The sequence below is a fragment of the Scatophagus argus genome, chromosome 23 (genome assembly GCF_020382885.2).
Source record: "Scatophagus argus isolate fScaArg1 chromosome 23, fScaArg1.pri, whole genome shotgun sequence".
Taxonomy (NCBI): domain Eukaryota; kingdom Metazoa; phylum Chordata; class Actinopteri; family Scatophagidae; genus Scatophagus; species Scatophagus argus.
The window spans coordinates 13,735,978-13,755,253 of NC_058515.1; the positions used below are offsets into that span (position 1 = coordinate 13,735,978).

Consider the following 19,276-nt stretch of genomic DNA (forward strand, 5'->3'; position numbering starts at 1 on the left):
TGACCCCATCTCGTTTCCTCGTCACCCAGCGGGAGGTCTGACCTCGCTGACGCTCAACCGCAATATCTGTCTTCCAAAAAGAGTCCGTTGGACAGGGGTGGGCGCCTCTGTTCCTCCTCCTCCTTCGTCTTCTCACATCTTTGAAACTTTCCTATTTAGGTAGCGAGCGAGGGGGCTTTCCAGGTGTCCTCCAGAGCAGGTGCTACAGAGAGCAGTAGTGACCTAAACGTTGGCTGATATGAATCTACTGGACGGTACAATTAGGAAAACGTGTTTGAATTGGAAAAGGAGGTTGCGCTACAACCAATGAGATCTCCAGTGGAGTGCAAAAAGGTGGCGCAGCTCAAATTTCCAAGCCAAAGAGGACAAAATACTTACATACATACTTAATACATTTCACTTGTTTAGCTCCGGTTAAGACAGCTAAAGGAGAGTTTCGGCACTGGGCCTTCTTCAGAGCACAATTGCTTTTCTTATCCTGTGGTTTTCGATGCAAGTGCCAAACACAAGTGGTGAAATTGGGTTTCAACCCCATTTATGAAACAAAATCTCTGGCTCTGGCTACCACTGATTTACTGTTAAGACTCTTGATGCCAATAAAGGGGCATTGATTACAAAAGGTCCTAACCTAAAAGCACTTTAAACCGGAGTCATCAAGTCTGTTTGGTGCCACAGTGTTCTTCTGAAGGATCCCCACTAATGACCCATATCACAGCACACTGATGACACTCTGTGCATTCAGGATCGGATGCGGGGGAATTGATGGAGTTTACGTCATATTAAAGTGTAAATAAACCTTCAGATTTAGGTGACGCTCTCATCCCGAGAGACTTATCCTGACTGAGCAGGGATTCTGCATAAGGACACTTTGGCAGGACACCTCGGCCTGCGAGCTCAGGGTACATCTAATCTGTTTTTTGGTACTGGTATGGGCTCTCACAACACCAGGGAGCCTCCTCGCCGCCGCCACCCGCGTGATCCCGTGCTTTGTGTTTTTGCGCGTCCCAAACTTACCTTTGTGTGGTGAACAGAAGCAAGGGGGGAGAATGCGCTCAGACAAAAGATCAGCATGTCTTTCCAGGAAGCAGCAGGCAGTGTAGCTCTAAACAGCTTAGAGAGCCGAGACAACAGGCCTGGATGTAAACACACACACACACACACACACAGACCACCTCACCTCCGATCCGCTCTTGTCTCTGCAGCTCAGCCAATACGAATCAGGAAGTAGATTAGTCAAGAAAGCCTGTAGCCTCCAACGGCTTAGGAAGCCAAAATAATGGCTGCATCCAGCACACAGAGAAAGAAAAAACAGAAAGAGGACATTTTGTGACTTCCTGGATTTAATTTCAAACAGCAATTTTATGTTTGTCCAGTTTTGTTTGTGTCTTACTTTTTGCAAACACACGAGTACCTGCTGACTAAATATTTGACCATTTTAGAAATCAAACTAAGGTGTGCAGTAGATAAGAAAATGTGAACATGTGGTTATGAACTTTTGACAAACCTGAATGAGAAACTGCTGTGTGTGATGCTGTGATGTGGACTTTGTTTTGTTTGTTTGGTATTCGGATCATTTCTGCTTCTTTGATATTTTCATTGTTTCTTTTGGCATTTTGATAACATCTTGTTTTGTACTCAGTTTTTCCTGAAATTTCCATTATTTTTAGTACACATCTTCATTATTACATATTGGCCAAATTTACTTCCAACGTCATACTATTCAGAAGAAGAATTTTTACTCGAAAGTTTGAAGTTTTCCTCAGTAATTATTGATCGTTATATTTAAGCATTTGTGGTTTTATTGAACACGGGGGTAAACCCAAAACGTCACAACTTTTAATAATTAGAATAATTTTTGATAATAATTTGTTTGTCTTACTGATTGTTGTGTCTTACAAACTTGTCATCACATAATTTCAAACGGTTTTCTTCTTTGTTTGAAAGTGCGTGTGAGTCCTTGCAGTCTGTGGTGTGATGCTGCCACCTGCTGGTCGTGAATGTATTGGGACACCCACCCCCACCCCACCTGGAGCCAGTTTAAACCATCACTCACAGCCTGCACGTGCGAGAAAATACTTGAAAGAAATCAGCAGCAGTTACGGTAAGATTTGCTGACACAACTTTGTGATTTTTTCAAATCAAGAAAATGAACTGACAAGAATCTGGGACATAAAAATCTGATAAATAGGTTGAGGTTTCTGTGGCCTGTTGGCGGATTATATGTGCAAAAGTGAAAGCACCTGAAGAGTTTTAAACAGTCACAGAGGACAGTTTGTGTGAGTTCTTGTCTGTAGTCATCCATCGCTTTTATCTAAAATACATCAAAATAATCCTGACAGCAGCTGTCACACATCATAGTCGCCTCCTGAAATAATGTTCCAGTGACAGCCATTTAATCAATAATATCACCTCTTATCTCTTTTCATTTTTTCAGATTATACAGAAATTACAGTTTTGAGAGCCAGAAATTGTAAAATATTTTCTGTCTTAATACAACTTTTCGTTTATTCACTGCTCAGTTTTTTAGGGGCAAATTCAACTCAACTTGTTCACTAAGATTTATATAAAGTATTTATATTTCCTCACAACGCAGCTGCTCTGGTCAGCTAGAGCTGTGCTGCATGTGATAAAGGAGTCACTGTTGGACAAAGGAAGAAGCCTGCAGACGTCAGTTTGGGCTGTGGGGAAATGAGCTGAGCGTTTTTATGGACAAAGTGATTAATCGCAAACACTCGACAATGAAACCCGCAGCGGTGGCCGTCATACATTTTCAGAAGACAGTACTTTGGACATAGTATTTATTTCTGTCTTAAAAGTTTATAACAACTTCTGGATAACATGACATGAAAAATAGACAAAAAAAAAAAAAAAAAAAATACATTTTTAATCGCACCCCAGGTTGACAAAATCAGAATTCATCAAAGCAGTTTTGAAAAAAAAAACAAAAATAACAATAAAATGACAGGAAAACATTTCTTCCCCTCTAAAACAGCTCTTGTAGACTTACAGAACGTCAGGAGTCTGCACACCTGATGTGAATCGAGCGTCACATCGGTTAGCGTCAGCACCTGATTCATGTGCACACACTCCTCACCTGTGATTCAGCAGGAGCGAGCGTGAACACGTGAACCAATTTTGGATACAAATTCAAGCCAGCAAAAGTGGATTTGAAGGTTTTGGGGTGCAAAACCTCAGGCCCTCTTTGTGCAGCAAAGCCCAGCACCTGGAAATGTTAGAAAACAAAACAAAACAAAACCACAAAACAAATATCACGGTTTTTCTAATGAAGGAGCCAAACATGTAATTCAAATCCTTTTTTTTTTTTTTTTTTTTTTTTGTGCACAAATATCTGTAACATTCCCCAATCGTTAGACTACCTAAAAGCAAATCCCCTTTTATTTCAGGTCAACATTTATTAATTCTACAAATTGAATACAAAAGATTTAAGTGATCGGCATCCTTAATATCACACAAGACTGTCATGTTTTAGGGAAAATGTCTCTGTCCGTGTTCAGCATGTAGCTTTATTTTTTCAGTGAAATGCCTGACCTTTGTGTCTGAAAACAGTGAACAATCTCCCCACAGCCGAATAAAGTTTATATACCTTTTATCCTCTTTTTTCAAATATATATTTATTATATATAAAATACTGTTTCATTCATAAAAGCCTTACTTTGTACAATATCTGAGTCGACGTGTGTCAGTGAGCAGTGAAGTGAACAAATGAGTGTGTGTGTGTGTGTGTGTGTGTGTGTGTGTGTGTGTGTGTGTGTGAGCACGTGAGTATGTGAGCTAGGAAAAAAAAAAAAAAAAAGAACCTGGAAAAAATGTCTTATAACAAAGAACTGGTACAGATTCAGGACCTAATACACTAAAAACAAAAGGTGTTTTACACAATATACACATTTAATTACTTACAAAAAAGAAAACAAAATGGAAGAGAAATAAGGCGTAGGCTGATGGTTAGGAGGCGGGCTACAGCAGGGTTAGTACCACCAAATGTAACGTTAAACCGCAGAGACATGACGGAGAAAAGAGAGGGAAAAGAGCGTGTGAATGAAGAGCTAGTCATTTTTAAAAAAGGCAGTCAGTCTCAGTAAGGAAAGCTCATCGTCAGTGCATCTCTCATCTTGGATGTTCCGAAGTCAAAGTGCCGATTTGGTAACAGTGGAGACCATCCGCTCCTCATTAGTAAGGCCCGAAACGAAACGAAACAGAAACAAAGAGCACTTCTGTCTCGAAAGTGGATGTACAGGACTGCACCAAGAAGAAAAAAGTGATTTAAAAAACAAAAGAGAGAGAGAGAGAAAGGGAATAATGATCCTCTGGGGAAAGAAGGGATAGGAAAAATGCACTTTTTGTTGTCACACATCCATCATGGCACCATTTAGTGGATATTTTTTCTGCTTTCATTTTGAGGTACTTCTTAAGAAAAACAAAGACTAAATGTAAGATTTGTTTTCGTCTTTTTTTTAAGCTGTGTTGCACAGTAGCACCATTGTTGTTTTACTTGTAGTGTTTTCTTTTTTTTTTTTGTTTTTTTCCCCGGAAGACAAAGCTCCGCTGGAATTCCACCTTGTCACCTCAACGACGGTCTATCCGTCGCTGCGACGACCCCCCCCCCCCACTTGTCCCCCCCGTCATCCAATCATCTGTTGGTATCGATCAGGCGTCCCCGTGGGTTTACTCGATGCCATGTGCCGTTACGTCGTCTTCATGCAGACGACGCAGCGGCTGACTCGTGTCCGTAGGTTACCCGCCTTGAGAGTCTCCGACTGGGGCTTCCTGTGAGGGCCAAAGGGGGGGGAAGGTGGTTAACATGTGGAGAATTATACATGAAAAACTTCCTTTATCCTGCTGCCAGACTGTTTTAGTGCACGTCCCCTGTCCTCCTCCTCCTCCTCCTCCTCCTGACTAACAACAAGACGCTTCTTGCCACCTCGCTGATGCAGAACGTGACACGAATCCGTACCTGAACATCTCACTTGGTTCCACGGTGGCCAGCCAGAAGCTGTAGGAGTTGCCAAAGTAGTTGCATGTCCCTTTGCCGTGGCACTCTATGAAGGGAGCGCTGCGGAACTCCTCCAGACAGGAACCAGGGGAGGCCAGGGCCTGACCGGAGCCTTCTGCACCTGCGCTAGTGTGCTGGGGAGGAGAGGGAAGACTGGTTATGTACCCTGCTGTGAATTAAAGCTGTTTTTCTCATCGAGGGGGGCAAAGTGTCCTGTTAAGGACATCCTGATGTGTACAGGCGTCACATCCTACCATCATGAAGGAATATCCTATCCACAGAGCTTCCCAATTCGAAGGACAACTGGGAATCTGGATGGTCTGACTGTGGACTGCAATCACCATGGCTGGAGCTTCACACACCACACACCTAGACACGCACACACACACACACACACACACAGACCTTTAACACTTTGCATCTTCCCACATCCAACCCCTTGACTTGTGTCTCTTTTCAGTCTCCACATCCCCACCTGCTGATGTGAGGCTGGATGCTCTCTCCGCTGATGGGGGCCATGGACATGGGCATGGGCCTATCCGTGGACAGCCAATAGGAGTAGTCGTTGCGGGAGGCGAAGTTGCAGACGTTGTTGATGTCGCAGAACATGAAGGGCATGGTGCTGAACCTGCGCAGACAGCTGCCGGCCGAGCCTGGAACAGAGGACAGATGGAGAACAGGGTCAAACATATGAAGTGATATTATTTATTTATTTTTTTATTTAAAGGCTTAGTAAAACAAAAACCCCTCATACCAAGATCCTGTCCGTGTGCCCTCTCGTTGCCCTGCACGTACAGCAGGGAGTAGCCGCTGTAGATGAGGTTAGTGCCATCGGGACAGACGGGGATTTCCGGAATCTGACTGTGTCGGGTGATGAGGAAGCCATGGGCTGCAGCCACTGACCCTGGAAGACCTGGAGGACCCTGAAGACCGTCTGAACCGGGGGGACCAGGGTAGCCTCGCTGACCTGAGTTCAGGGCAAAAGGCTTTATTAGAAATGTTATTATGCTAGGCTATCGTTGTTAAGGGACTTAATTTCACCAGGTGGCACCAAAATCGTTTGTCTGATTCCTCTTTTACTCACCAGGCTGACCGGCGGGTCCGTTGTCTCCCTTCCTGCCAGGTGGGCCGCTGAAGCCGGGAGGACCCTCCTGACCAGGATCTCCAGGGTCACCAGACGGACCTGAGAGCAGGGAGAAGAGTCTGCTTTGATAGATGACAAGGCCATATCTGACACTGGAGTTACTTTAAATTTAAAAATGGGTTAGACGTGGAGACCAATAGCCTACTGTCACCTTCATCAGCATCTACATTCACCCACCTGGAAGTCCCTCGCGCCCAGGAGGTCCAGGTGGTCCCCGAGCACCAGGCTGGCCCTGGATACCAGGAGGTCCTCGCTCTCCCTTCACCACAATGGGAGTTGGAGGTACACCGGGGTCACCAGGAGGGCCTGGAGGTCAAATGTTACAAAGGTGAGTGATGGATTTAAAATATTTTAAACTTTTTAGAGGCAAATCTCAGTGATCTGTGTTGAATTAAGAATGTCACTGTCAACAAGAGGAAATTCGTCCTCTTTAAATTCACTTAAATACACCAAGAAAGACACTGAGGATTTTTGATGCTGCTTGTGGCTGTTAACTGTAACTGAAAAGGAAAATGTGTTCACCCACCAGGGAGTCCAACTTCTCCGGGATCCCCAGGAAGGCCACTTCCACCAGGGAGTCCTGGGTCTCCCTTTGATCCTGGCAAAAATACAAATTGAACATTGAAATACGTATTTGGGTTGCAGGAAGCCTGAGAAAATGCTGTTACACTCTTGTGGACTGACCAGGGAATCCAGGAACGCCAGGCAGACCGATATCTCCCTTCGGACCAGGAGTTCCGGGAAGACCAGGGGACCCCTGGTGAAGGAGGAGGCGGATGAGTGCAGGTAGATGTTCTTTAACCTTTCTTAAACCCTTCAGTTTCAAGAGACCAAATGTGGCAAATTCAACAAAATGATCTTACTGGGAATCCAGGACCACCAAGATCTCCTTTCTGTCCGGGGAAGCCTGGCTGACCAGGAGCGCCAGGAATACCCTTCTCTCCCTTAACGCCACCGCTTCCTGCGGGCCCACGGGGACCCTGTGGGCCAGGTGCACCTTCATACGCAGGCACGAAAAGGCAAAGATTAGGTACAGAATGACAAAGAAATAACACAATATGGTTTTTCCTCTTTACATTCTCAACAGGTCTGAGGTCAGTTTGGTCTCCATTTATTGTGTATTGTTCAAGGATTCTGGCACCATAAAAAGTTCCCAAAAACATTCCTGGCTAGTCTAAATGTAGCTTCATAACTGAAGAGTGATGCACTAAAACGTGTTGTTGCTTCATAACTTTGGCCTTTTGAATGGAAACTGAACTGACCCAGACTGATGAAATAAACAAATACAGCAGCGGGTCATCTGCGTGTTACATCTTTGTCCAGCTTGTACAAATCACCTCCATGTACGATATACATTGTTAAAATAATACTATAAAAAACCCCACAAAGGAATTCCTCAGATATCAACTCACAAAGCAGCATACTTTCCATTCATTCGCATGCAACACGAATCTGAAGAATTTCATTCTCAAATTTCACATAACTGGCCGAGAAAGACTTAACATTTGTTCTGCATTACTGGGAAACGTTAAGCAATTTTACAAGCATTTTCTTTTATGTGAGCAGAGTGTCCAGACTGTCCTGTAGGGTGAAAGAAAGGGTAAAAGAGCACAAGATACCTGAAAACTTTAAACATCACCCTGCATCCCCTCCCCCCCACAGATCCCATTTAAGAGCAAGTACCACAGCATGTATCAAAACCATCAAACCACTGGGGTCTAACCTGGAGGACCTAGGATTCCCAGAATTCCCGGGGAGGGGGGTTGACGGCACAGGACAAAAAGAAGAGGAGGTTTAAACAGAAGCAAGCAACAATACAGAAACACAATCAAGACTGATCAGTGACATTTTGTCTTTATGTGTTAACCGAAAAGGCTACCGAAAAGGACTGGTGAGGTAACTTCAAAATAAAGCTCACAACGTAAAAATAAACTGGAATTTCAGGATGACACAGTCTAAAAACAATCACTTAACGTTTCAGGTGAGTTAGTTTTAAGGTGCGTTTTGAGTGTTTTGATTTTGACAGGACCTACATGTGATGCAGACTAGAAGATGACTGATGATGACTAGAAAACTACTGTGAGTTTTAATTTGTCTTTATTATTATTATTATTATTATTAAGAAACAATTCATTTTTAAAATAAAAAGTGCTTACTTGTTACAGGTGCGTTAACGTACCGCCAGTGTGCACAGAAAGTGAAAGAAGACAGAGATCAGGAGGAAACAAAGAGTCAGAAATGAGACGATGCAGTGATTTCACGATAGTTTTCAGGTGAAATTTGCTCCCGCTAGATCAGGAAGTGGTGTTAAGCTGGTGGTACTGTATGCAACGTGCAGAAGAAGTCTGGACGCCATTGATCTGACCTGTGGGACCTGTGGCGGCGGCCGGATGCACGTGTCATCACATGAGGAGGCGGGGCCACACCACAGTGGGTGGAGCCAAGCCACAGGAAACAGGATGGGCAAAAGGTCATGGCTTCATTTTGTCATTTTGTTTACAAGCCTAACACAGTGCTGGTGTGTAGTCAGAGTTGACATTCACTTTTAAAACACGAGATCTTAGTGTGGAGGCTTACGGTGTGTTCAGGTTGGCTCAGATTTAATGTAAATATAAGTTCTCCCCTATGAGGAGAATTGAAGAAAATTAAAATTTTTAGTAATCATTTACATCCTGATTTTTTTCAAGTGTAATTGAATTATTTTGACCTATTATTCTTTTTTAAATCTAAGCTGTCATGATGTGAATGTGGAGTAAATTTACACACTGGACATGGAAAATGACCATAATTTACTGCAAATCAGCTGCCAATAGGAAACCATGTATTTCCGAATTTGGTAAACTGATTTTTGAGGTCTTTATTTTTATTCGCTAAGCTTAATAAACCATTTAAAAACTACCTGTTGGAAAAGGAGAAAACTGAAGTGGTTTCCACCTAACAGTAATGCAGTAAATATTAACTTTCTGTGTTATGTTGACGTGCGTCGGGGCTGCCCACACTTTGCAGCATTGTGTTAGGACTGAACTCGGCGTGGATGTTTACGTGTGTCCATGCAGATGACTGATTGGTGGGACAAAACACAGTCAGGACAGCAGAGCCAGATGCAAACCCCAACACTCTCAACGAGAAACTACGAGTTTTTTTCTCAGTGCGGCTGGATAATTTGGAGAAAAACTATTAGAGTACCCTTAAAGTGATACTGAAACCAACAGACTGCTTCTTTTGATACTTTGACTCTTTGTCAATAAGACCGTCTTTCTATGTCTGGGAACCAAATGAATCAAATGCAAAAGTTTCAGTGCCACTTCTTCAGCATTTTAAAGATGCAGTTGAGATTATTTTGGGCTTGTCTCCGGCTCAGCTGTTTCACACCAGTATCAAAATGATCTACCACAACCACAAACACTGGACACACACACATTTTGTTGTTACACTGGCTACAGGAGGTGATGAGCATACACACACACTCTCTCTCACACACACACACACGCACACAGTACTTCAGGGCTGTGGAGAGATGGGCAGATTACAGCTTCCCCCATTGTGGGATCAAAAAGACGAGGGCAAAGGAGTGAGGAGACATGAGGACAGATTGGATGATGAAACAAACAAAAAAACACATGCTCTTTTTCAGGGGGGTGGGGGTCAAACCCCCACCCAGTGACGAACAGTGATTGGTGTGTGTGAAGAGCCCCCTCCAGCCCACCCCACCCTCAGGGAGTGGAGGAGTGTGCACGGCATCGCAAACCTTTATCGACCGTGCTCAGTGTTCAGGACAATGACTGGACAGGTGCTCACACAGTACGCCGTTGGTGGAGATTGGTGCAACAATGTCCCATGCAAATCAGCTGACATGGAGATTAAAGCATTCACATTTAAAGTGCACTTTTCTGCCATTTGCTGACTGGTTTTCGCTGGTTAGGTGAGCAGACTGACCTCAGCTGGTGCTCTCTTTTCTTTGGTCTGATTTCTGAGCTGTAAACACCATCTCGCCCTGGAGTTCTGCCTGTTGATTTTTGATCCATGTGTCATGTTTCATGTGTGTCTTGTGTTTCCATGTGTTATGTTCAAGGTTTTTGTCATGTCCTGTTTTATTTTGAAAGTGTCACTTCCCCTGTGTGTCTCTGTTTCATCTTGATTACTTTCTCCTCCCTTAATGTGTTTCACCTGTGTCTTGCTATGTTGTCTATTTAGTCCTCGTCTTCCCTGTCGCTGTTGTCAGTGCTTTATGTAGTCTTCAGATGGTTTGTGATTATTTTTCTTCATGCCAGGTATTTCTTGTCTTGCCATGCCACAATTCTTGCCACAGAAAGTGTGAGCCATTTTTTGAGTTTAGATTAACTTAAAGAATACTATTTTGGACCTCTGCCTCACCTCCCTACCTTTTTGACTCTGCATCGGGGTTCAACTCCTAGCGTCAGTGACACCACATCACCCCTTGTGACAAACACGTGACTATAGTTTTGTGTGTTTTAGATTTTTAACTGCGAGCTGCACTTACCAAAACATTTTTTAAATTTTAGATATCCTATCCTTCTCGCAGCCACCAGTTTTAACTCATAATTAATAAAACAACGCAAACTTTCTACCAACAGGTTAACTTTTACCTTAAAGATACAACATAGCATCACTCAGGCCATGGGGTCTACTGCATTTGGATCATTTGGATAATGTCAAATTTATCCCTGATATTATCCCCTAATATCAGTTAGAATGTCCTACATTATGAACCTCATCCACCTGTTAGTGAAGACGAGTAAAACATCACTGAGTCTGGGTCTGATGGGGTCTAACAGAAAACAATCTGAAAACCAGGCAGCAATTTCTGGCAGTACATGTAGTGGCAAATACTCGATCCTTTACCTGCTCTTCCAGGTGGTCCAGGGGGTCCTTGGAGTCCTTTGGGGCCCTGCAGAGCCAGTCCCGCAGGTCCAGGAGGGCCTATGTTGCCTGGAGCACCAGGAGAACCAGGGAAACCAGCGTCTCCTTTAGTGCCGGGGAAACCAGGACTGCCAGGTGGGCCGGGAAGACCTGAGTCTCCCTTTGCGCCTTAACACATAGTGAGAGATGAAGTAGGGGTTGTTATATTAGTGCAGAGGCAATCATCACAACAAACAAAACTATCATTGGGTGGTTACTCACCCGGCAACCCCGGAAGCCCAGCTGGACCGGGACCGCCGTATCCAGGAAGTCCTGGAGTAGAAGTGGATCAGAAATTAATCAAATGCAAACAAAACTGTATTGCATGGGAAGTAAAGCAAGGTTAACCGAACACATGCTGTTATGTTTGAATAAAAATAATTTCATCCATGTTGACTTACCTGGCTCTCCTTTGACTCCGGATGGTCCTGGGATCCCGTCCCGACCCGCCTGACCCTTTTCTCCTGGGAACCCTGGTGATCCCGGTCGGCCAGGCTCTCCTGGTCTGCCAGGAGCTCCAGTGAGACCTGGGCCACCAGGTTCACCATCAAGACCCTTAGGACCGGAGACACCGGGAGGACCTGAGAGTGGAGCAGACAGAGGAGAGGGACAGCGCATCAGTTTATGCCTCTTTATGAATATTTTCACCTATGTCATCTGCTTGTATGACTGCTGAGGGTCTCTCATTAACCTGCTGCTGTCATATTTACCTTGGAATCCAGGCAGGCCGGGGTCACCTTTGCTGCCTGGCCCTCCTGGTAAACCTGGGAGACCAGGTGATCCTGGTGTTCCTTTCAGTCCGGGACTTCCTGGGAATCCAGGCTGTCCTGGTTCACCCTATCAGAGAGATCATAAATAAAATGAAGCATGAACCCAGATTTTCAAGTTTTTCTGGATTAGGAAATCCTAATGGCTGTGTCCTATACCTTGGTTCCGGGTTGTCCGGGTGGTCCAACTCCAGCAGAGCCTGGTTCACCTTTGGATCCAGGGAAACCAGGACCACCTGGCTGTCCTGGGGTTCCAGGCCTACCTGGCTGACCCGGTAGACCTTTCAGCCCTGATGGTCCTGTGACAGCATCAAAGTGTGACAAGACATTTGGGAAAAGATTTCAGTAAGTCACCAAAAACCAGCTGGAAAACAAAAACTTGAAATATGAGATGTCTGAACCCACCTGGGATGCCCATTTCTCCCATAGCACCTTTTGGTCCTGGGACTCCAGGACCACCTGGTCCACCCGGAAGACCAAGATCTCCCTTAGGTCCTGCAGCACAATACAAACAGTACGTTAGAAATCTGTTGCTTGAGTAAGTGTGTATTTATCTATGCACAAGTGTGTGTGTTAACAGGTCCATACCTGGTGGTCCAGGGAGTCCAGGGCGTCCATCTGATCCTGGCAGTCCGGGGTCACCAGGCAGACCAGTGATGCCTTTCTGACCTGGAAGACCTGGTACACCTGTGGAACGCACACAAAAAAGGTAATGTGTATTTAATATTTCAGTAAGAGATAAATGTTTACCTACTTTTCAAACATGTAAGGCTGAAGACAAAATCACTTGTAGAGAGACAATGAAGGTGTTCTCAGCTGTACCTGGTAGTCCAGTATCTCCTTTGGTTCCCTTTGTGACTGACGGCGGCAGGCTGGCACCAGGGGGTCCCTGGACGCCAGGGTCACCTCTCTCTCCTTTAGCACCTGGACCTCCCGGTCCACCGTCTCTGCCCGGGAATCCAGGTTCACCTGGAGAGCAGAACGTGAGAATCAACAGGTATTTAGCACCATCTTCAGTAATACGTAATGTATCAGAATATACTTCCTCAACATACATAACGTACATGTATTCGTATTCAAGAGTTACAAGCTATAGAGTGCGTTAATGTGAATACCTTTAAGTCCAGGAGCTCCAGGCCCCCCTGGACCTCCTGGTCCTCCAGAAGGTCCTGGAGGTCCCATGGGACCCATGTCTCCTTTCTGACCTGCAGGAGCAGAGAGAATTTGGAGCAGAAAATTAGCAAAAATAGCTCAGAATATTCAGTTAGATATCAATCATCCACACGGTTAGATCAAGACGATCAAATAATCAGTCAGCCAAATGATCAGGCTGCTACTTCACCCTAACCAGAATTCTTGTTAGCTGGCAAGCCAGCTGATTAACCAGTCAGCAATTGAGTCACCTAAATAGTTAGTTTGTCAGCCACACTGGCAGCTGGGAAATCAGCCAGTCAGCTAACAACACTACAACATGAGGACCTATTAATGATGTCAGCATTATATTTTACCAGGCAGTCCAGGCAGGCCATCCCGTCCAGGTCCTCCAGGAGTTCCTGGGGCTCCTACTGGTCCTGGGGAACCTGGGAAACCAGGACTTCCTCTGTCTCCAGGCAGACCTGGGATGTCTTGACCTGGAGAACCGGGGTCTCCCTTCTCTCCGTTTGATCCAGGGAATCCTGTAATGAAGACATCAGTCTTTCATTGTTTAGACAGAATACTTTCTGGGCCTTATTCCACTGGTGATGAGCCCAAAACAATATTGGATGTAAGACGCATGCCCTTGGTGTGCTTGTTGCAGCATGTCATTCAACACAAACAAATACAGTCTTAATATCTCAAATGACACCTTTACTGTTTAGTTGAATGTATAATAAAATCATATTGTCACAGCTGATATGTGTCACCATTACATGGCTGTTAACCAGCGCCAGCCCTGGGTTACAATACCTTTCTCGCCTGGGCATCAGAGCGTCGCAGGTAAGGGAGGGGCGTGTTTCAAAGCGCAGAGGGCGGAGCGATGGATTAAGCCGAAGATGAGATGAGGAGAACAGAGTATAATGCATTAAATGCATTAAAACATCTATATGAGGCCGGTTTTTCAAAGACTCTGAAGATGCACTGAAGCTCTCGCAGAAAAACCTGGTGTCACAGGAGCACCAAGTGTGTCCAGCAGCAGCCAATGCATGCTCAGAGTGTTCGGTGATTTTGTTGAACATGGGTTAGTTTGTGGTTTTTGCAAACGTCTGCGTGAGGTTAAGGTGATGAGGCGCCACGGTGAGGGAAAAAGAAAATACTGGTGCTCGCAATGAAAGACTCTTGAGAGGTGTTGCTCTTTGAATCAGAAGCTGCACCAACAACGTAAGGAGGAGGAGGAGGGTGTTCCAGCCAAAAGAGTGCTGTGACATCTGGGGCAACAGGTGACACTCACATGACAGCAGAGACAAGATGAAGACGTGAGGAAAGGTTACCCAGATCAAGGTACGGTTGCCATAAAGCAGTGTGGTAACCGTGATACACTCAAACTAATCAGTGCACCTTGATCACCAATCAAAGGGACGACTGTGTTTTACAATCAAGCACACGAACCCTCGACACTCATTCGGACACTCAGCTGCTTCGGGGTGCTCACATGGAAAGTGTGCAATAAGTTTGAACTCCTGTACCAAAACGACCTCCAGACACGTTGGCAAGCTCAAAACAGGGTGGTCATGCACAGTCCTGGGTGACTAACAAACAAACTCACAAGTATTCCAAAATGGCAAACATGTAAAAACTCAAATAGAGTACGGGATTAAAACTAATGTCAGTATTGTTCTATTGGAAACAGCTGCACCAACCATCACAGAGTAAATAAGATTGAGACTGGGACCTTTTTTCTTTCTGGGAAAAGCTGTGGAGTTTTTTTTATCTCACCTGGTGGTCCCATTGAGCCAGGGGGTCCAGGAGGGCCGGGTGGCCCCAGGGAGCCGATGGTTGGAGATCCAGGTGGGCCACGAGCTCCAGGTATACCAGGTGTGCCGGGCTCACCTGGACAGAGAATTTGCCTGTAATTTTCACATCTTTCAAACAAAAGCAATTTTTGCACTTTATAACACAAGTTTGTGTTTCTTTAAGGAACATCAAATCAGGAACAGCACAGCAGAATACCTTTAAATCCTGGAGCACCATCGACTCCAGGTCGTCCAGATGAACCAGGGCTGCCAGGGAAGCCAGGATCTCCCTTTGGTCCTGAGGCCCCTTTAGTTCCAGGTACTCCTGGTAAGCCTGGGGGGCCAGGAAGGCCAAAGCCAGGCTCACCCTGTCACACACAGAGAGGGTGGCAAAAAGATTAACTTGGGTCAGTCAGGCAGGCAGGCAGCCATTCAATGTACAACACACAATTTGAGGAACTATGTGACACACAAGTCCTGTCCTGAGAACGCTGAACGTAACAAAAAAAAATGTCGCATAAATTCATTGTATGGCCTATTACATAAACCAAAAGAAAAAGAGCCTCTGATATGTGTCTCTTTGTATCCACCTTGGGTCCAGGTAATCCAGGTTGGCCAGGAAGTCCATCTACTCCTGGTCTACCTGGTCCTCCAGGAGATCCAGGCTGGCCAGGGATACCTGGGAATCCTGTGGAGAGGAAGTGGAGGAGGAAGACAATGAGCCAGTGGAAAATAGGAAGACAGTTTAAAAAGTGAGAGAAGAAGAGCAAGAAGTTTAAGAAAACTTAAAAGGTAGACAGGATTGGAGGAAAAATTTGGGAAGAGTGTCTTTACCTTTAGTTCCTGGTGGTCCTGGAAGTCCGATGCCTGGAAGTCCAGGTTCACCCTTGGATCCTGGTAAACCAGGGAAACCAGGCTGTCCAGGCTGACCTGGGCTACCTGACAAGAGAAAAAAGCAAAAATTTTAAAAGTCAATCGGACAACAGAAAAACGTATCACCTTGGTTATGGGTTGCCTGGTGTGTGTAGTGTAAAATAATAACTGTACCTGGTTCACCAGGCAGTCCTGGTACACCATCCTGTCCTCTGGGTCCTGGCAAGCCTTTTTCGGCAATGGATAAGCCTGGTTCACCTTTAGCACCTGCATGGAGAGAGATGGTTGGATGGTTTCAGCGAGCAGAAAAAGCAAATAAAGAGTTTTTTTTTTAATTTGGATCATCACAAAATAAACTCAAAGTTGTCTTCTTACCAGGGGCACCGGGAGCTCCGGGTCTTCCTGAGACACCCTGGACACCCTTCTCTCCCGAAGGCCCTGGAGGTCCGAAGCCAGGAGGTCCTGGAGAACCCCTGTCTCCTGGGATACCAGGGGTACCTTGCTCTCCGGGGACTCCTCGTTCTCCTTTCACTTGCAGAGAGCCCTGTCGAACACATATTGGTTATGAAATGGCTCATGGATGGATGGATCGATCTAAATGATGCACAGACTGAGTAAAAGCCACCTACAGGAGCTCCCTTTGCTCCAGGAGGTCCAGGCTGTCCGTCACGACCGGGTCGACCATCCAGCCCGGGCAGACCAGGTGGTCCTGGGAAACCAGTGTCACCCTTCTCTCCCCTTAAACCACTCACTGTGATGACTTCGCCTGGGTCTCCCTTCTCTCCGGGGAATCCTGGGGCACCCTGAATGCCAGGGGGACCCTGAGAAGGAAAGAAAGAAAAATTTTGTCAGTATTAGATTATTTGACTTTTGCTGTTTTTATTATCGGTACAAGATTTCAATCAAATTTTAAAAGAGTAGTTTATTCACTCATAAATTTATCAAGATACAAAAAGTGATAAGCAAGACATCACCCTAATTACTGAAATTAGATTTATTTAATTAGATTTCTGTGTCATTTTTAGAAGATATGTGCTGTGACAATACTCACAGAGGGTCCAACAGAACCAGGTGTTCCTGGAAATCCTCTGTCTCCTTTGATACCCTGAGGACCAGAACTTCCTAATGGAGGAAAGGGGAAGGAATTACAAATGCAGTAATAGCGATACAATAATAATTTTTAATACTACACTATAGACCTATTGACAGTCAGAATGTATTAATGTCTCAGGTGGGAATCTGTTGAGTACAAAGTTAAGTGGTGTTACCAGGGAATCCAGGTTGTCCTGGAGGTCCTGGGGGTCCTGGGATGGCACTGGTACCACCAAAGCAGTTCACACAGGTGTCGCCCTTCTCACCTGAAACAGCAACAGATCACTGAAGTCAGTGTTTTCTGTACAGTGATGCACACAGAGGCTGACATTTCAGCTGACCGTACTAAACATGTTCTGAGAAAAAGTAAGAACAGGTCAGCTGGTCTAGTTGTTATATTGTTCTGTATATTCAGCTCTCTCACATCACGCTCTCACCTTTCTGGCCTGTCTCTCCTGGATAACCTCTCTCCCCCTGCACGCCAGGACGCCCGGGCTCTCCAGCAATGCAGTTTTGTCCTGCTGAGGAAAAGCCTGGTGGCCCAGGGAGCCCTGGTGGACCCTGGGCACCAGGAGTCCCTGAGCGTCCTGGGGGACCTGGCAAAGACAGCCCGGGAGAACCTTGATCTCCCTTCTGACCCCTCTCTCCTGGGAAGCCTGGTGGTCCAGGCTGACCACCACCACCGATACCTGGAATTCCTGGTTGTCCTGGAGGTCCAGTTAAACCTGAAGAAAACAGCAGAGCAAAGTCCAGATTTTTACAGTTAACAATTAAAACATCCAGCTAACTCATTTCACATCATCCTTTCAATAAAAAATAAATAGCATGATCAAAATTAAGATGTTATACACATTTAAAATTTTTATTCACAATATAATTAGACAAAGGTTGCTCATTTGCAATTCAGTTTTACCGCCTAGCAATAGCATTGAGGTTCTTTGGCTAGCATCATAGCATAACTAACACAATCTGATTGTAAATAATATATCTGAGTGGTGTGTGTCTGTTTGAGTGTGTGTGTTTTTCTTACCTGGTGGTCCTCTGTCTCCTTTGAGTCCAGGTGTTCCGGGGTATCCAGGCTCGCCTTTTGGACCCACCAGACCTCCAGTCTGCCCGCCAATCACCTGGTAGGACAATCAGAAGTAAAACAAATGAAGAAAAAAAAGCAAACTTAGCTTAACTGGCCCATGGACTCTGAATTTGCAAAATAATGTAACAAAACAGATTAATAATATAATATTACTCACCATCTAGTGGTCAGAAAAACATAGTGCAACGAGCATCTTTTAGTTGAAATATTTCAGTCTAGTTCATTATTAGACATCCAAAGGAGATGCTAGTAGTACTTGAACGGCTCTTTTTTTAATGGTATAGTTTTACTTTATGGTAAAAACATTTAGTGTAGCCACAACCTTCAGTACTTGAAGAGCATCCTATAGCTCCAGTGAAGGACTATAAATGGATCATGAGCCAAGATTATTTTATTAAATGAGAAAAATGTCAAATACACACCACTCCTGGTGGGCCTGGATATCCACGGTCACCTTTAAGTCCCTAAAAAGTGTAGGACAGGGGAAAGGTATTAAAACAAGTCATGACGTCAGCACATGACTTGTTGAATATAGTTTTAAAATTGATTTTAAAAAGCTGGAGAACACCTACTCTCTCCCCATCCCTGCCTGGAGGACCTGGAAGGCCTGGGTCTCCTTTGGTGCCCTGATAGTGAATGAGGAAAACAAGTGAGTTAGACATGTGAATAAGACATTTTGGTATGATTTTCCCATCAGTCATTTAGATTGAAGTTTTTAGGTAGAACTCACAGGAAAGCCTGGAGGACCAGGGTCACCATCTTTTCCTGGTTTGCCCTGTAGATAGAAGAAAAACAAAAGAAATTTATGCTCTGCGTATGATCTTGCAATTCTATCATTTAAATTTAGACATAAAAGTTAGGATACATTTGGTACACCTGACTGCCTGCTGCAGGATGTGGGCATGATTGTCAGGAAGTTGGAAACCCCCTCCTGGGGTTCCAGTTGCTCTTAGATGAGTCTATAACTACTTTGAAGTATAATGAGGCCTTTAGAATTAATTAAGGGTTGGGGTTAGATGTGTAAAAGTGATGCCCAAGTTAATATGTTGAGAAGTGTCCTCACAACAAGTATAGATGGACATTTGTGTATCTGCTTATGTGTAAACTGGTCTTACTCTTTTGCCTGGTTCTCCTGGTTCTCCCTTCTCTCCTTTCGGGCCACCTGAGGGACCCTACAATGACAACAAAACACATGTTAACAACAGGACTGTTAAGTACGAAGGTTTTTCTGAGCAGTAGCCGACTGGTGGACCTCTGCTCCTGTGATGTTTACAGACTGGAGCAGATACTTACAGGAGGTCCAGGAAAGCCTGGATCACCTCTGGGACCCGGAGGTCCTGGGTCACCCTGTGGAGGAAAACACACAAAGTAGAAAAAATTCTGAGTTTGAAGCCTTAAACCAACAGTTTATTTGTGATTAAAATACCCAGACCTCCAAAACAGGATTTG

At 44.8% G+C, this 19,276-nt stretch overlaps 1 protein-coding gene and 1 long non-coding RNA gene across 5 annotated transcripts in view; one reads left to right on the forward strand and one right to left on the reverse strand.

Moving 5' to 3' along the window:
- Positions 1-2,371: 2,371 nt before the first annotated feature.
- The window catches only part of col4a5 (collagen, type IV, alpha 5 (Alport syndrome)), a 37,432-nt gene continuing 20,527 nt past the window's right edge, over positions 2,372-19,276 (reverse strand). The window contains exons 14-52 of one of the 4 annotated variants that reach the window (XM_046380337.1): positions 19,121-19,174; positions 18,943-18,999; positions 18,558-18,602; positions 18,400-18,453; positions 18,250-18,291; positions 17,768-17,861; positions 17,175-17,462; positions 16,914-17,003; positions 16,697-16,767; positions 16,275-16,466; positions 16,021-16,189; positions 15,820-15,912; positions 15,607-15,711; positions 15,363-15,460; positions 14,990-15,140; positions 14,756-14,869; positions 13,790-13,798; positions 13,351-13,518; positions 12,958-13,047; positions 12,665-12,811; positions 12,431-12,529; positions 12,248-12,337; positions 12,002-12,141; positions 11,786-11,912; positions 11,477-11,656; positions 11,298-11,348; positions 11,019-11,204; positions 8,521-8,529; positions 7,879-7,887; positions 7,019-7,152; positions 6,840-6,912; positions 6,682-6,753; positions 6,333-6,461; positions 6,096-6,194; positions 5,766-5,978; positions 5,487-5,664; positions 5,266-5,380; positions 4,973-5,145; positions 2,372-4,785 (exon numbers count right to left, since the gene is read on the reverse strand). In XM_046380337.1, coding sequence (XP_046236293.1) covers positions 4,704-4,785; positions 4,973-5,145; positions 5,266-5,380; positions 5,487-5,664; positions 5,766-5,978; positions 6,096-6,194; positions 6,333-6,461; positions 6,682-6,753; positions 6,840-6,912; positions 7,019-7,152; positions 7,879-7,887; positions 8,521-8,529; positions 11,019-11,204; positions 11,298-11,348; positions 11,477-11,656; positions 11,786-11,912; positions 12,002-12,141; positions 12,248-12,337; positions 12,431-12,529; positions 12,665-12,811; positions 12,958-13,047; positions 13,351-13,518; positions 13,790-13,798; positions 14,756-14,869; positions 14,990-15,140; positions 15,363-15,460; positions 15,607-15,711; positions 15,820-15,912; positions 16,021-16,189; positions 16,275-16,466; positions 16,697-16,767; positions 16,914-17,003; positions 17,175-17,462; positions 17,768-17,861; positions 18,250-18,291; positions 18,400-18,453; positions 18,558-18,602; positions 18,943-18,999; positions 19,121-19,174 — 4,290 coding nt within the window. In that variant the 3' untranslated portion in view covers positions 2,372-4,703. The remainder of the gene's footprint in view (positions 4,786-4,972; positions 5,146-5,265; positions 5,381-5,486; positions 5,665-5,765; positions 5,979-6,095; positions 6,195-6,332; positions 6,462-6,681; positions 6,754-6,839; positions 6,913-7,018; positions 7,153-7,878; positions 7,888-8,520; positions 8,530-11,018; positions 11,205-11,297; positions 11,349-11,476; positions 11,657-11,785; positions 11,913-12,001; positions 12,142-12,247; positions 12,338-12,430; positions 12,530-12,664; positions 12,812-12,957; positions 13,048-13,350; positions 13,519-13,789; positions 13,799-14,755; positions 14,870-14,989; positions 15,141-15,362; positions 15,461-15,606; positions 15,712-15,819; positions 15,913-16,020; positions 16,190-16,274; positions 16,467-16,696; positions 16,768-16,913; positions 17,004-17,174; positions 17,463-17,767; positions 17,862-18,249; positions 18,292-18,399; positions 18,454-18,557; positions 18,603-18,942; positions 19,000-19,120; positions 19,175-19,276) is intronic. The other 3 variants (XM_046380339.1, XM_046380340.1, XM_046380341.1) reach the window with 3 other exon arrangements.
- Positions 12,138-15,182, forward strand: LOC124054393. The gene is made up of 3 exons (XR_006842370.1): positions 12,138-12,551; positions 12,636-12,839; positions 14,957-15,182. It is a non-coding gene; the product is annotated as an uncharacterized LOC124054393 (long non-coding RNA).